The 12,771-nt window shown below is 38.9% G+C and overlaps 1 protein-coding gene across 2 annotated transcripts in view; it reads right to left on the reverse strand.

Annotated features, from left to right (window-relative positions):
* Nucleotides 1-12,771, reverse strand: part of LOC136882085 (zinc finger protein 239) — a 65,152-nt gene that overhangs the window by 5,675 nt on the left and 46,706 nt on the right. For both annotated transcript variants that reach the window (XM_067154595.2, XM_067154597.2), the window contains exon 4: nt 7,433-7,491. In XM_067154595.2, the coding sequence (XP_067010696.2) occupies nt 7,433-7,491 (59 nt within the window). The remainder of the gene's footprint in view (nt 1-7,432; nt 7,492-12,771) is intronic.

Here is a 12,771-nt window from a genome sequence, read left to right on the forward strand (position 1 = left end):
TTCGTCATTTTTTGGCATAATGTTGTTCTTCGTTGACGAGAAAGTCCATTTCTCTTCATAAAATTAATCAAGCCTCGACTAAGCTTCAAATCCGAGACACTGATTCCATGTGCCACTGCTATTTCTCATTCTTTAAAATACAGCATTTCGTGAGAAACGGCTTACCCAATATTGCGTAACAAAATCATATGTTTGAGCAGATACTCTACTTGTGGAAACTTGCCGCTTTTTGGTCCGCGAAATGCTTTGCGAGACTTGTTGGCCGCTTGAAGTGCACTTCTGTTACCGCGGTAGTGCATGTTTGATTTGGACACTGAATACTTGCTGCCCACTGCTCTATTCCCGTATGTTTCGGCGTAACTGATCACCGCGAGTTTGTATGATGCAGTATTACTCCAATACTGTGGACTGACAATTATGAGATCACAGAATGTCCCGTACCCGAAACACTCGTAAAACTAGTGCAGTGGGATTTCCTGACGGCTAATAACAGCACGTTGCCCTGTGTTTGGAATGCCCGCTTTCGCAATAGGAAGCCAGCTACTTGAGTACTGACATCTCTATTTCGAAACGCATCCGGAGCTGAGTGATGGATGTTCGAAGTTGTGGGTGCGTCAAATACGCGGACATTTCTTTTTCTCCACTTTGGACCCAAAAATATTGGGATGCGTAAATTATGCAAGGGCGTTAATTACGCGAGAAAATACGGTAGTTTCCTTATACAGATGGTAAAATAAACGGAAATTTATAGGTATCTCTGAACACTTGGAGATGACGTTTGTTATATTTTTTGGCTATAACGAGAAAAAATGCCAGAAACTGTCACCGACACAACACCCTTAAAAACATTCAACTCATTAAAAGTATGCACTTAAATACGCGAAACTACCACATACAAAACAATTCAATATGTCCCATACATTAACATGCGACTTTGACAGAGGGGGAAAGCACAGAAATGCAAGGAAAAAAAGTGGCCTACAACTCCAACGAAACTACGCACAGAAACGATGTTAACAGCGCGCGAACAACACAATAACAAACTCATTCTTTCGTCCCGATTAACTGAGTCGTTAGCGCGCGCTAGCATCTTGCTTGCAGGACGATCGCCGCCCCGAATCCCCAGCTGTATCAAGCGCACACGCTGCTGTGGTGAGCGGGAAACACGATACACGAAGGCGCCGGACGAAACACTCACGAAATAAAGTATCAAATAAATAGCTTGAAAATGAGGTTTCGTAAATTACATAAGCGCATAAGAATTTATCCTTTATCCTAGGGGAAGAGTATTGGCCGTACTGGAGGTTATTTTAGTCAAAAATCGGAAGAAGTAAAAATAAATCGGAAAATCAGAAGACGAGTTAAAAACCGGAAAGTTTCCGGGTAAATCGGAAGGGTTGGCAGGTATGACCTTGGAAACCAATACTTCAGCATGCAGCCAGGAGACACTGATGGAAAAGATGAAGGCTAAACCAAGAATACATGTACCATCAAGATGGGCAGACCAACTCAACAGCACGACCAAAAAGAGTCTGCAAGGTGTGATCCTCATGCTCAGTATAGGGAACTGGCAACATGCCTGTCACTGCACCCTTATGTAGGGTGAGAACATAAACGGGAGAGATAGAATACAAATAGAATAAAATCTGTTTTATGTTCCGTGGGCCATTTTCTTTTGACATTTATTGCAAATTATGTGAGGAAAAACTGGCCTACTCTTGCTGGTTCAAGAGTTATAGCATAGAAATATGTGCATATTGTAAGGGAAATTATAAAGCAAGTTTGTAGCAGGTACCCACAGTCGATATGATATGTGGCAAAAGCATTTTATATGATGAGAAACTCTACAGCATGAGATTTAACTACCACGTCACACAGCAGTCTGAAGAATATGGTCGGTCCATTGCAGATCGTTGTACACGCATCCTAATCACATTTTCTTGATTGGCCTCTAGTGTTTTCCTTGTTGGCTCACACTTCAATTTCTTTGGATAATACAGAGTAGAAGCAGGTAGTAAAGAAATACTCAGCTCACCTGGGAGAATGTAGGTTCACTCTCTTTAAACATAAAAATTAGAAATGAGAACTCCCAATTACAGAGACATAAGGTCATGGGGTGCACAGAAACAAAAACTAGGTTAATTTCCAGGGCCATAAAAGGCTGGGCATGGAAGTAATAACTCATCTACAGCCTAAGTCACAAATGAAAATTGTGGCCGTTGTTGATCAGCAGTGAACAGAAATCAGTGAAGCAACAGAAGTCTTTATTATGTAATGTTATGTAAATTTTATCTTGTCAATGTTATGTAAATTTTATCTTGTCATCATTTTAGGTAAACAAAAACATTTAAAAAATGAAGAATTTATGCAGAGCAAATTATTGTATGAAGCTTTCTTATTTAAAAATTATTATATATTAAGGCATATGAAGAAATGGACTATGAAGAAGATTTATGGTCTTTTACATTTCCTGATTTAAACTGTATTATTCTGTAAAGTATAGAAAGGGATGTGGAATTGTTATACATGCCCTGTGAGGCAGGGTGTGCCACGTGTAAGTGGCCCTTTCCTGTCGTTTTGTAATATCTGCTAAGATGCGAGTTCATCAGAAAGTATTATTCTAGATCATTGTCATTGGCCAAAGTACAAGTGTTTTTATTGGCCAGTATATTAGGATTTTTAATTGGTGAATGTGGCAAAATGGAGTGTTGCTATTGGTTATTTGTAATCACTTGACTTCCTGTTTGTGGCTTCTCGCATGTGCGAGTTAATTTGTTCACGTCTTTGAATTTGGATCACTACAGCGTGCGGACGCGTTTTGCGTCCGTCCCGCAATGGGTCTTCAGCCGGCCAAGGTAAGCGCTATGTTTCTGCCTTATGTTATTTAAATGCATTCTTATGTTTCGGACCTTTCCCACTTAATGTAACTTCAGTAATTATGTGGAATTTCATCTTGGGTGCCGGAGTTTCCTCTAGTTTTCCACATTTTCCAAAACAAAGCATTTGTATGACTTAGCTATTATGCTAGTCGGCAAGGTATTGTTTTCAGAGGCAGACCTTCTTTTCTAACTGTAGTTGTGGTTGTAACTGTAACACTCTTTCTTGAATAGCGTAATTAAATTTTTGATTCTTTCGAGGTTGCCTCCTTTCGTTCCGTAAATTTAACTTTAATGTGAATCTCTATGTCAAAGTTTGTTCGTGACCGAAGAGCTTAATTTTTTCCCTTACACATCTATTGTTTTGTGTTTCAAGTATCAGTTAATCTGCAGTTCATTTATTTGTTCACTTATAATGGTATGTTCATTTTCTCAATAATTATTTGTCTGTTGGGTGTATTATTGTAAGTCTTTTCTCCCCCATAACATCATACGTTCACATGGACCTCACAGGGCTTCCAGTACCTTCCACTCTCCTCTCTTAGTTGTCATTTTTAGGCCTGTAAGTGTTCCCTTGTATTTGATTTAATATTGCGCATCTAAAGATACTCGTCACGTTTCCATGTTCTGATGTGAATTCACCGCCACTGCGTCATTTTACTATTTCTTTATTCATATTATTAAGTGTCTACATTATTTACAACTATTTCTTTTTTCACATTTTATGGCAATATTTATTATTTTATTATTACTGGATCTATTATTATTATATTCACATTATTATTAGTATGTGTAGGCGTAATTATCCTGATGTTACAAAAATCTCTGATGGCAAGACACAAAAAACAGGTGGATTAAGAGCATGACAAGATGTAGATGCATTCTATATGAGCAGATATGAAAAGCTACAACCTATTTTCCAGTCAGTGACAGGTCAGGGATGAATGAAGGCCCCACTTTGCAGTGAGGATAGGAATTGTGCCAACTGCCAAAGCCTGTGGTACTCCTCTGGGACTGACAGATGAAATGAAATGATATTGGAGACTGCAGCTAGAATGAAACATTACAGAGAAAACCGGAGTACCCAGAGAAAAACCAGTCCCGCCTCTGCTTTCTGCACCACAAATCTCACATGGAGTGACCGGGATTTGAACCACAGAACCCACCGGTGAGAGGCCGGCGTACTGCCGCCTGAGCCACGGAGGCTAGATATGAATAGTATCATTTCAAAACAACTTTTCTTCTATCCCATTTCAATGTAAGAAATAAGGTGTTAGCTCTATAAAGCCAGTCAAATCAAACCAGTATTACTGCTGGCAACATATGCCATACTGTTTGTTTGCTAACAACATAATGGATTTAACTTTTCTGATTTGATGATCCAACGAAAATACATTCCTCCATTTTGAAGTGAATGTTGGATCCTGCAGGTTATTGCACCTCATATTTATAGTTGCTTGTTGGTCAAACAATGTGAATTTGAAATCAACCAACCATAATATTCCATTTCGACAATGCCCATCACAGCTGTAATTGTACGCATTTATTTTGAACTTCAAACACACTTACTAAAAATTGAGTTAATCCATTCCTCCCATGCTATATGAAATATATAGTCAATTCATCAGTATTCTTCCACTTCATCACCAAGAGAATTTTACATTCACGTGCAATTATTTAGAAATGTATCTGCCTAGTCATTCTATACTTGGATGGAGAGAAAATAGGACTTCGTTAACCCTCTCACTCCGGTGGACTGCTGTAGCAGTCGTGCTAGAGCTGTGCCTCATAGCCAGTCGACTGCTGTAGAAGTTGCGTGTCTTTCAAAGGCTGTTTTCCGTTTTGCTAGGTTAGACTGCTGGGGAAGTTCGGCCTTGGAGGTCTCTCATGCCTGACTTGGGAGTCTATAGTAAGAGCTCTGATTACCAGATGACAGGAGTAACCAGTTCAAAGATGAAAGCAATGTGTCCAGTATGGTCCTCATATCGCACCTAGTTGACCCCTGTGCTGACGTGCTTGTGTTTCTTGACTCAGCTTTCAATCGCTTTGAAATTGTGAAAGGCCTGATGACAGAGGAAAGATATACTGCAGAAGAAGCTCTTGTCCTCACACTGGGTAGTGACTTTGGATAAGTTGAAAATGATAGTGATTTTGTCATCTGATTCTGGCGACGGAATGACCTGCTACTTCAGGCACATTTTCTACTCCAGTTACTGCTTCTTCGTCTAAAAGGTCAGCCTACTTCGGTGATTTGACTAAAGATGAAGATAGTGAGGATGAAGACCAGGTGCTTGAACCACTGAGCAGAAAACTAAATTGGAAAAAGGAGAACCTGAATCCAAAAAAACATAAGTTTGACGTATCTAACTCTGGATTGAAAAGTTTAGTGTACCGCCTGGATTTGGTTAGGAAGCGCATCCACAAGGTTGTGCGGGTACGTCGCATCCAGGTTACGCCACTCGCTGAGGATTTGATCATGCAATTCCACCAAATTGCAGGGATGGCGATGTCGGCATTTTATTCGCTGTTCCAACATACCCCACAGATTTTCAATGGGGCTTAATTCAAGTTAATTTTCTTTCAGTTGTTCTTTTAACACAGGTATCACAATTCTTCTGTGTGAGGAGAAATGAAAAGTGCTAAAAATATAGCATTTCACCGAATATGCATTACAAACTAAATAAAATATTTGTAAACTCTGTCTGTCACAAGCCGACTATGGACTGCGGACTGAAGAGCAGAGCAAGACAAGTATCCCGTACAGACGGCTCGCGTCCAGTCACGCCACCACACTTGCAACACCTGAGTGAAAGGGTTAAGATAACTTCCAGTATTTAAACAGGAATAAACATAAATGTTTAGACATTTCTAAATATTTGACTGAGTTTTGATAGAAACTGGTGATGTCCTTTTAAGAACATACATGACATCCTATTTTAGTTAAGCTGTTTCTTTTACAATACTGTAACCATATGTTCTCTTTTTCACACACTTTATCAGTTTATTACTCAAAATTATGTCTGGCAGACTGAAGAACCGAACGCTTATAAATTAATCGAGTTGAAACTAAAAAGAGATGGCTTCAGATATCACAGAAAAAGTACAAAATTGAGTATTCATCCGGAGAGTGCTAATCGGACCAAGAGTTACGAAAATGTATTTAATTTTAAGGGTCGCAGAGTTTTCTGATTTGCCGTACTCTTTTAAAAATGAATTGGTTCACTGATAAGCTAGCCTATAATAAGCTCAGCGGACAAAAATTAGTCACCCCTGAAGAAATTATTACAAGCATCATTTACCATGTAACTCCACCTCTGGACTTGAAAACTGCCTGGATTTGGTTAGGAAGCGAGTCCACAAGGTTGTGCAGGTACATTGCACCCAGGTTATGCCACTCACTGAGGATTTGATCGTGCAATTCCACCAAATAGCGGGGAGGCTGATCTCGGTGTTTTATTGGCTGTTCAAACACCCCACAGATTTTCAATGAGGTTTAAGTCAGGTGTTTCTGCAGGCCAATCGAGATATAATAGGGTGCGGGAGTGTTCATAAAACATGTCACATATGCGTCCAGCCTGATGAACTTTCCTGTTGTCATCTTTAAAAATTGGGTATCAATAGCATACTCATCATCAGAGGTTGACTGTTTGAATAAATATGCTGTCTCATATTAGTGGCCACCTCAGCGAGCAAGCCCAATCCATCATACGAAGAACCCCAAACTATCACAGACACATCTCCGGCATGAATCGACCTTGCACATATCCAGGATGAAATACTTCATTTGGAATTCAGTACACTTGACGACCTGCATCATTTGAATACAGGCAAAAAGGTGATTTGTCGGACCACATTACATTCTGCCAGTCAGCTATTGTCCACGTTCGATGATTTCTAGCCCATACGCCTTATGTGCCTGTTTGAGCAATGGCCTCTTGCAAGGTGACCAGCTCCATATGTTCATTGCATGCAGTTCCAATTGCAGTGTTCGTTCACTAACAGGTTGGGATGGACCTTCATTCTCCGAATGCCGGAATATCTCTGAGGTTTGAAAGTGATTTTGATTCAAGCCGTCAGGATCTTTTACCGACCACAATTCTGATGTGTTTCATGGCCACATGTAGTACACCACTACAAGATGTTACAATCATTCTGTATTGACAGTTGTAGACATGTTGAATAGTCCGCTGCAAAACACCAACAAATGCAGCAACTTCATGCATGGGCACGAACAAACACAGTTTGCCACTCTGTCAGATCCTTATATATACCCATGTTGATGCACACTGTCCTCTTGGAATATCAATGTCTCGCTGATCGCTACTGCCTGATGCTCACAGACGCAGTGCACATGCGGTGGAGCACGGAACTTGTTCGCTGCACCATCTGTGCGTGCGCACTAGGGTGACTAATTTTTCTCCAGTGAGCTTGATCCACAAGAAGTTATCTTTCGAATGGTGAATGTTTTACAGAAACGTGGTGAGTGGTCTCCGAGAATACCTCCAGAAACAAATTTTCTCCTTTTGCAAATATTAGTGCACAATATGATTACTTACTAATTAGAGAGAGTCTCACTGATATCACTCTTTACTTCGTAAGCTTCTGTCTTCAAATCCTGAAAGAAAAAATTACAATCTTTAACATTTATCGGTAATCATATGACATTAATTTTTATTTCCATAATATTATTAAAAACCATCTTGAGACTGAAAATGAAGATATGCTGCATGATAATAAACAAACTTTGACTAGTTTTATACAGGTAAGCAAGTGCTTTTGAAGTTTCAATTTTCCGAAGATGGCTACATACCAAGAAGCTGAAAGAGCTCTAATGAGGCAATTCATCTCAATACACAAGTGTTTCAAAATTACTGGTAGAAACTGCAGGGGTCAGGGAGGGGTGTACAGGGCAATTAAATAAGGAAGAAGGTCCTAATAAGCATTTGTTTGAAAACCAACCATTTCCAAGACATGACAATCAATGTTCTGATTTTTGTTCCAGGTATAAGGTTACTCACTGGATGTCAACAGCATGGGTAATATTTGCAGTGGCAATGAAACAGTTCTCATGACATCTCACACACTGACATGTCAGTGCACAAAAAGGATGTCATCCATTTCTTCACTAAAGAATCTGTGAGGTGCCATTACAAGATGCTGCTGTCATCCTGTGAAGAGCCTGATGCCTGGAGCATAAAGCATGAAGAGTGGTATAAGATGATTACTTGATTTCTCCAAAATGATTGTAATTTTAAGGATCTATGTTCATCAGGACTCTTAACGCATACACACCCACTACAGTTCATTTAAATAAGAAAATGCAATACTGTACAGCATTTGAAAGCACAGTGCCTGACGTTGAATATGTCACGCTGATCTTCGGGAGCTGGCAATTTACTTCAATTGAGCTACTCGTCTTCAGCTTCTGCACGATTTTGGATCTTCATATTTGTTGGATTGTGTTGTGACTTCGCGCCTGATAGTGTATGCAAGCTGGCTCATTTAACTGTTCTCTGCTTCTCTTAAACATTATGAGACAATGCCGAACTTTGTGTGTGCTATGCTGCTGTTCAGAACATTGCGCCTTGCTTCTTTTAAGTGACATACCTTCTACTTCTTCTGAATTTTACAGTGCCTATCCCCGTTATTTTATATTGCCTATTCAACTGTTTTTATGTGGACTTGATCTTTAATTTCTTTCTTACCCATGCATTGTTTTTTTGCGTTTTATTCGGCTGATGATGACCCGGATTGGGGTCGAAACCGGTACCGCTTCCGCTTTTAATTAAATAGGAATGTAACTCTACATTTCGTATTTATTTGTATTGAATACGTTGAACTACCTTATTTATTATTTCAATTTAATTATGATACATTTCAATACGGAACATTATGAAGTTTTTATCTTTAAATACTGGACCAATACAAAATTCTTATCATGGGATTACAGGAAATTAGAAACAATGACCAGGATGCCTTGGAATCTCAAGGGTACAGACTTTATAAAGGTATACCCGGGAAGTGAGTGATTGAAAAATGTCCCACAATTTGGAACAAGATTTTTGGTCAGCCTTAAAACAATAAACTCGGTTCAAGAATTCTAATCACTGTCTCCATGACTCTCAATGCTCACCTTAAAGTCATCAAATAAAATCTATACTATAATAAATGCCCATGCTCCCACTAATGATAAAAACAACTCCTCAAAAGACCATGAGAAAAAAGAGGAATTTTGGGACCTATTGGACCAGACCATATATAGCATCCCCAAACACCATGTAAAATTATTAACAGGCAACTTCAATGCTCAACTAGGCAGAGAAGGAAAATACTGTGACAACAATGAAAAAAGGCCAGCACACAAGAAAACAAATAAAAGTGGGGAGAGACTAGAAACCATAACTTAATCTCAAAATCTACATATTTTCAGGAAAACCTCAAAAACTCAAACCATGGAAATACCCTGACTACACATAAGGAGAATGGCAACTGGATCACATCTGCATGGACAAATACCACCACAAAGAGTCTATAACGTCAAAGTCCTCCGAAGAATAGACACATGTTCAGATCACTACATAGTTAAAATAAAAATTAAACTCACTCCTCAAAGGAGACAACAAAAGCAAGCCCCAAAAACTAACAGAAAAATAGATCCTACCCAGCTAATCAAGAATGAAAATTACCAAAAAGCAACTAAAAAAATAAAAATCACAGATAAACTTGAAGTCTTAGTACACAAACTTAAACAAATTGCAGAGGACCAGGCTCCAATTAAACCACATAAAAAATACCAGTGGTGAAACAGTGAATGTGATGAAATAGTGGAGAAAAGACATCAGGCATGGCTGTTACATCAGTCCCATAAATCAGAAATATCCTATCAAAATCTAGTTAAACAGAGAAAAGAAAATACTCAAGTTTTAAGAAGAATAAAAAGACAGCATCATAAGGACACAATGGAGTTAATTGAAGAATTCAATAAAACTAAATCAAGGGAGTACTACAAAACCTTCAGAAAACAGCTCCAAAAATATGATGAAGGATGAAAATGGTAAGCTGGCTCATAACAACAAAGACAATGCAGAAATTCTGGCTAAATATTTCAACAAGCTTCTAAATTGTGAGAAACTTACAGAACTCCCTCATTTGGACACCAACACCCTAATAACAACACCACCAGAGAACATCAATCGCCCCACCAAAAAGAAAGTCTACCAAGGACTGAATAAATTTAAAAACTACAAAGCGCAAGGAGATTAGACCTTTGTGAAAATCTGGAAATATGCAGGAAGATCAGCAAACGTTGCCCTCCATTAACAACTTGTCTCTATCTGGATTAAGGAAAAACTGCCAGAACACTGGACCACAGCCCTCATTCACCCACTGCACAAAAAAGGAGACAAAACCGACCCTAATAACTACAGGGAAATCTTACTCCTACACATAACATACAAAATATTTTCAATAATCATCCTTAATAGGATAAGTTTACAACTTGAGAAAGAACTAGGAGAATGTCAAGGAGGTTTCAGACCCTGGAGGAACTGTCCTGATCAGATCATGAGTCTTAAGTTGATAATGGGCTATAACACGAGAAGAAACAGAGATATGGTGATAACATTTGTAGATTTCAAGAAAGCTTATGATTGCATCCATAGAGAATCTCTGTTTAAAATTTTAAGACATCCTGGACAATACCCCAAATTAATAAACATGATAAAATCGACTCTCCCTAACACCTAATCAAAAGTGTAGTTTAGGGGTGAAATATCAGAGTCATTTGAAATTAAAACTGGACTACGGCAGGGAGATGGGCTCTCACCACTATTATTTAATTGTGCTCTAGAAATGGTAATGAGGGAATGGTTTAGGACATGTCCTCCAAAAATAAACATCGGACGAAAAATCAAAACAAATTGCCTGGGATTCGCCGACGATTTAGCATTGCAAATAAAATTGGCCTCAAAACATCATTTGAGAAAACATAAATTATGCACCAAAAACCAACACAACTAAAAGAAGTTACCATAAATGGTAATCAAATCAAAATAGTAACTCAATTTAAATATTTTGGAGAAGTAATAATACATACCCTAAATGAAAAATCTCAATCCAAACAAGTACAAATAGATTAGCGAAAGCACAAAACTTAACATGGAATACCTATAAAAAGAAATGTTTATCAATAAATGCAAAAATAAAACAATATAACACAGTTATAAAACTGGAAGCTACACATGCAGCAGAAACACTTTTTCACCTGAATAAACAATCAGACTGACAGACTTCAGAAAATTGAAAGGAGGATTGGACAAATCTGCATCAAGAAAAAATACCAGAAAGATGGACAGTGGTGGATAAAACCTAACAAAGAGGTGTAAAAAGAGCTAGAACCCATTACAGATACTATGCGTAAGAGGAGTCTGGGATTCTTTGGACATATCATGAGGATGCAGGATTCAAGACTTCTGAAACAACTAGTACAACACAAACTCATCTCAAAAAATACCACAACAGATTGTATAATGGATTACAGAAGTAAGAGAGGATCTGAAGAAAATAGGCCTTACAACAGAAGACACCACAAATAAGATAAAATTGAATACAAAACTAAAGAATACGAACCTCCGCTTTACCCTTACACGAAACAAACCAACAAAACGCAAATTTTCAACTGAAGAAAGGGCACGAAGATTGGAGCGTCTGAAGAAGTACTGGGACGACCGCATTTCCCGAACAATCCCTTCAAAGAGACCTGAACGATGGACTGACTAAAGTGATCCTCTGCAATCATAAAAGTCGAAGAAGAAAAGTAAGAAAGATGAAGTGGAATTCAAGAGGACAAACTGGCGGACATATTCATTAACAGGAAAAGAAATTAGTGATGGGAATAATTCCCCAAGAAAGATGTTCAATAAATTTTCTATTTCCTTGAAATAATTTAAGAAAAGTAGTAAACAGTTGCCAACACGGCAACAGCCCCAGGTGCAGATCAGAGGTGACTGAGTTCATAAAACGGATGACAAGGTCTGACTGCTTGCCATCGAACCAAGAACTATATGCGTCACAAACTTAATGCCATTGATCCAAAAAGTACACATTTATACGACATGAACACCTCTCCCAAAAGAAATACTGTTCCAGACCTCAGCAGGTTAAGGCTATATACTCTTCATTCCTAATACCACAATATTTTTAACGTCATAATCCTATCACCCTCCCCTGCGAACCATGTGATCTTGCCGCGGTGGGGAGGCTTGCGTGTCCCAATGAAGCAGATAGCTGAGCCGCAGGAACAACCATATCAGATGGGTATCTGTTGAGAGACCAGACTAAGGAATGGTTCATCGAAAGGGAGGTAGCAGCCTTTCGGAAGTTGCAAGGGTGGCAGTCTAGATGATTGATTGATATGGCCTTGTAATAACACTCAACATGGCTTAGCTGTGTTGATACTGCTACACGGCTGAAAGCAACGGGAAACTACAGCCGTAACTAACTCCTGAGGACATGCAGCTCACTCTCTGTATGGATGATATACTGATGATGGCTTCCTCCCGGGTAAAATATTTCGGAGGTAAACTAGTCCCCCATTCGGATCTCCGGGTGGGGACTTAACGAGAGGGGGCGATCATCAGGAAGATGGATACTGACATTCTGCAAGTTGGAGCTTGGAATGTTAGAAGTTTGAATCATTGTGGTAGGTTAGAGATACTGAAAAGAGAGATGGAAAGACTAAAGTTAGATGTAGTTGGTATAAGTGAAGTACGTTGGCAGGAAGAAAATAATTTTTGGTCAGGCGACTACTGAATTATCGACTCAAAATCAAACAGGGGTAATGCAGGAGTTGGTTAATAATGAACAAGAAAATAGGGCAGCAGGTAAGCTGCTACGA

This window comes from Anabrus simplex, chromosome 10 (assembly GCF_040414725.1).
Source record: "Anabrus simplex isolate iqAnaSimp1 chromosome 10, ASM4041472v1, whole genome shotgun sequence".
Taxonomy (NCBI): Eukaryota; Metazoa; Arthropoda; class Insecta; order Orthoptera; family Tettigoniidae; genus Anabrus; species Anabrus simplex.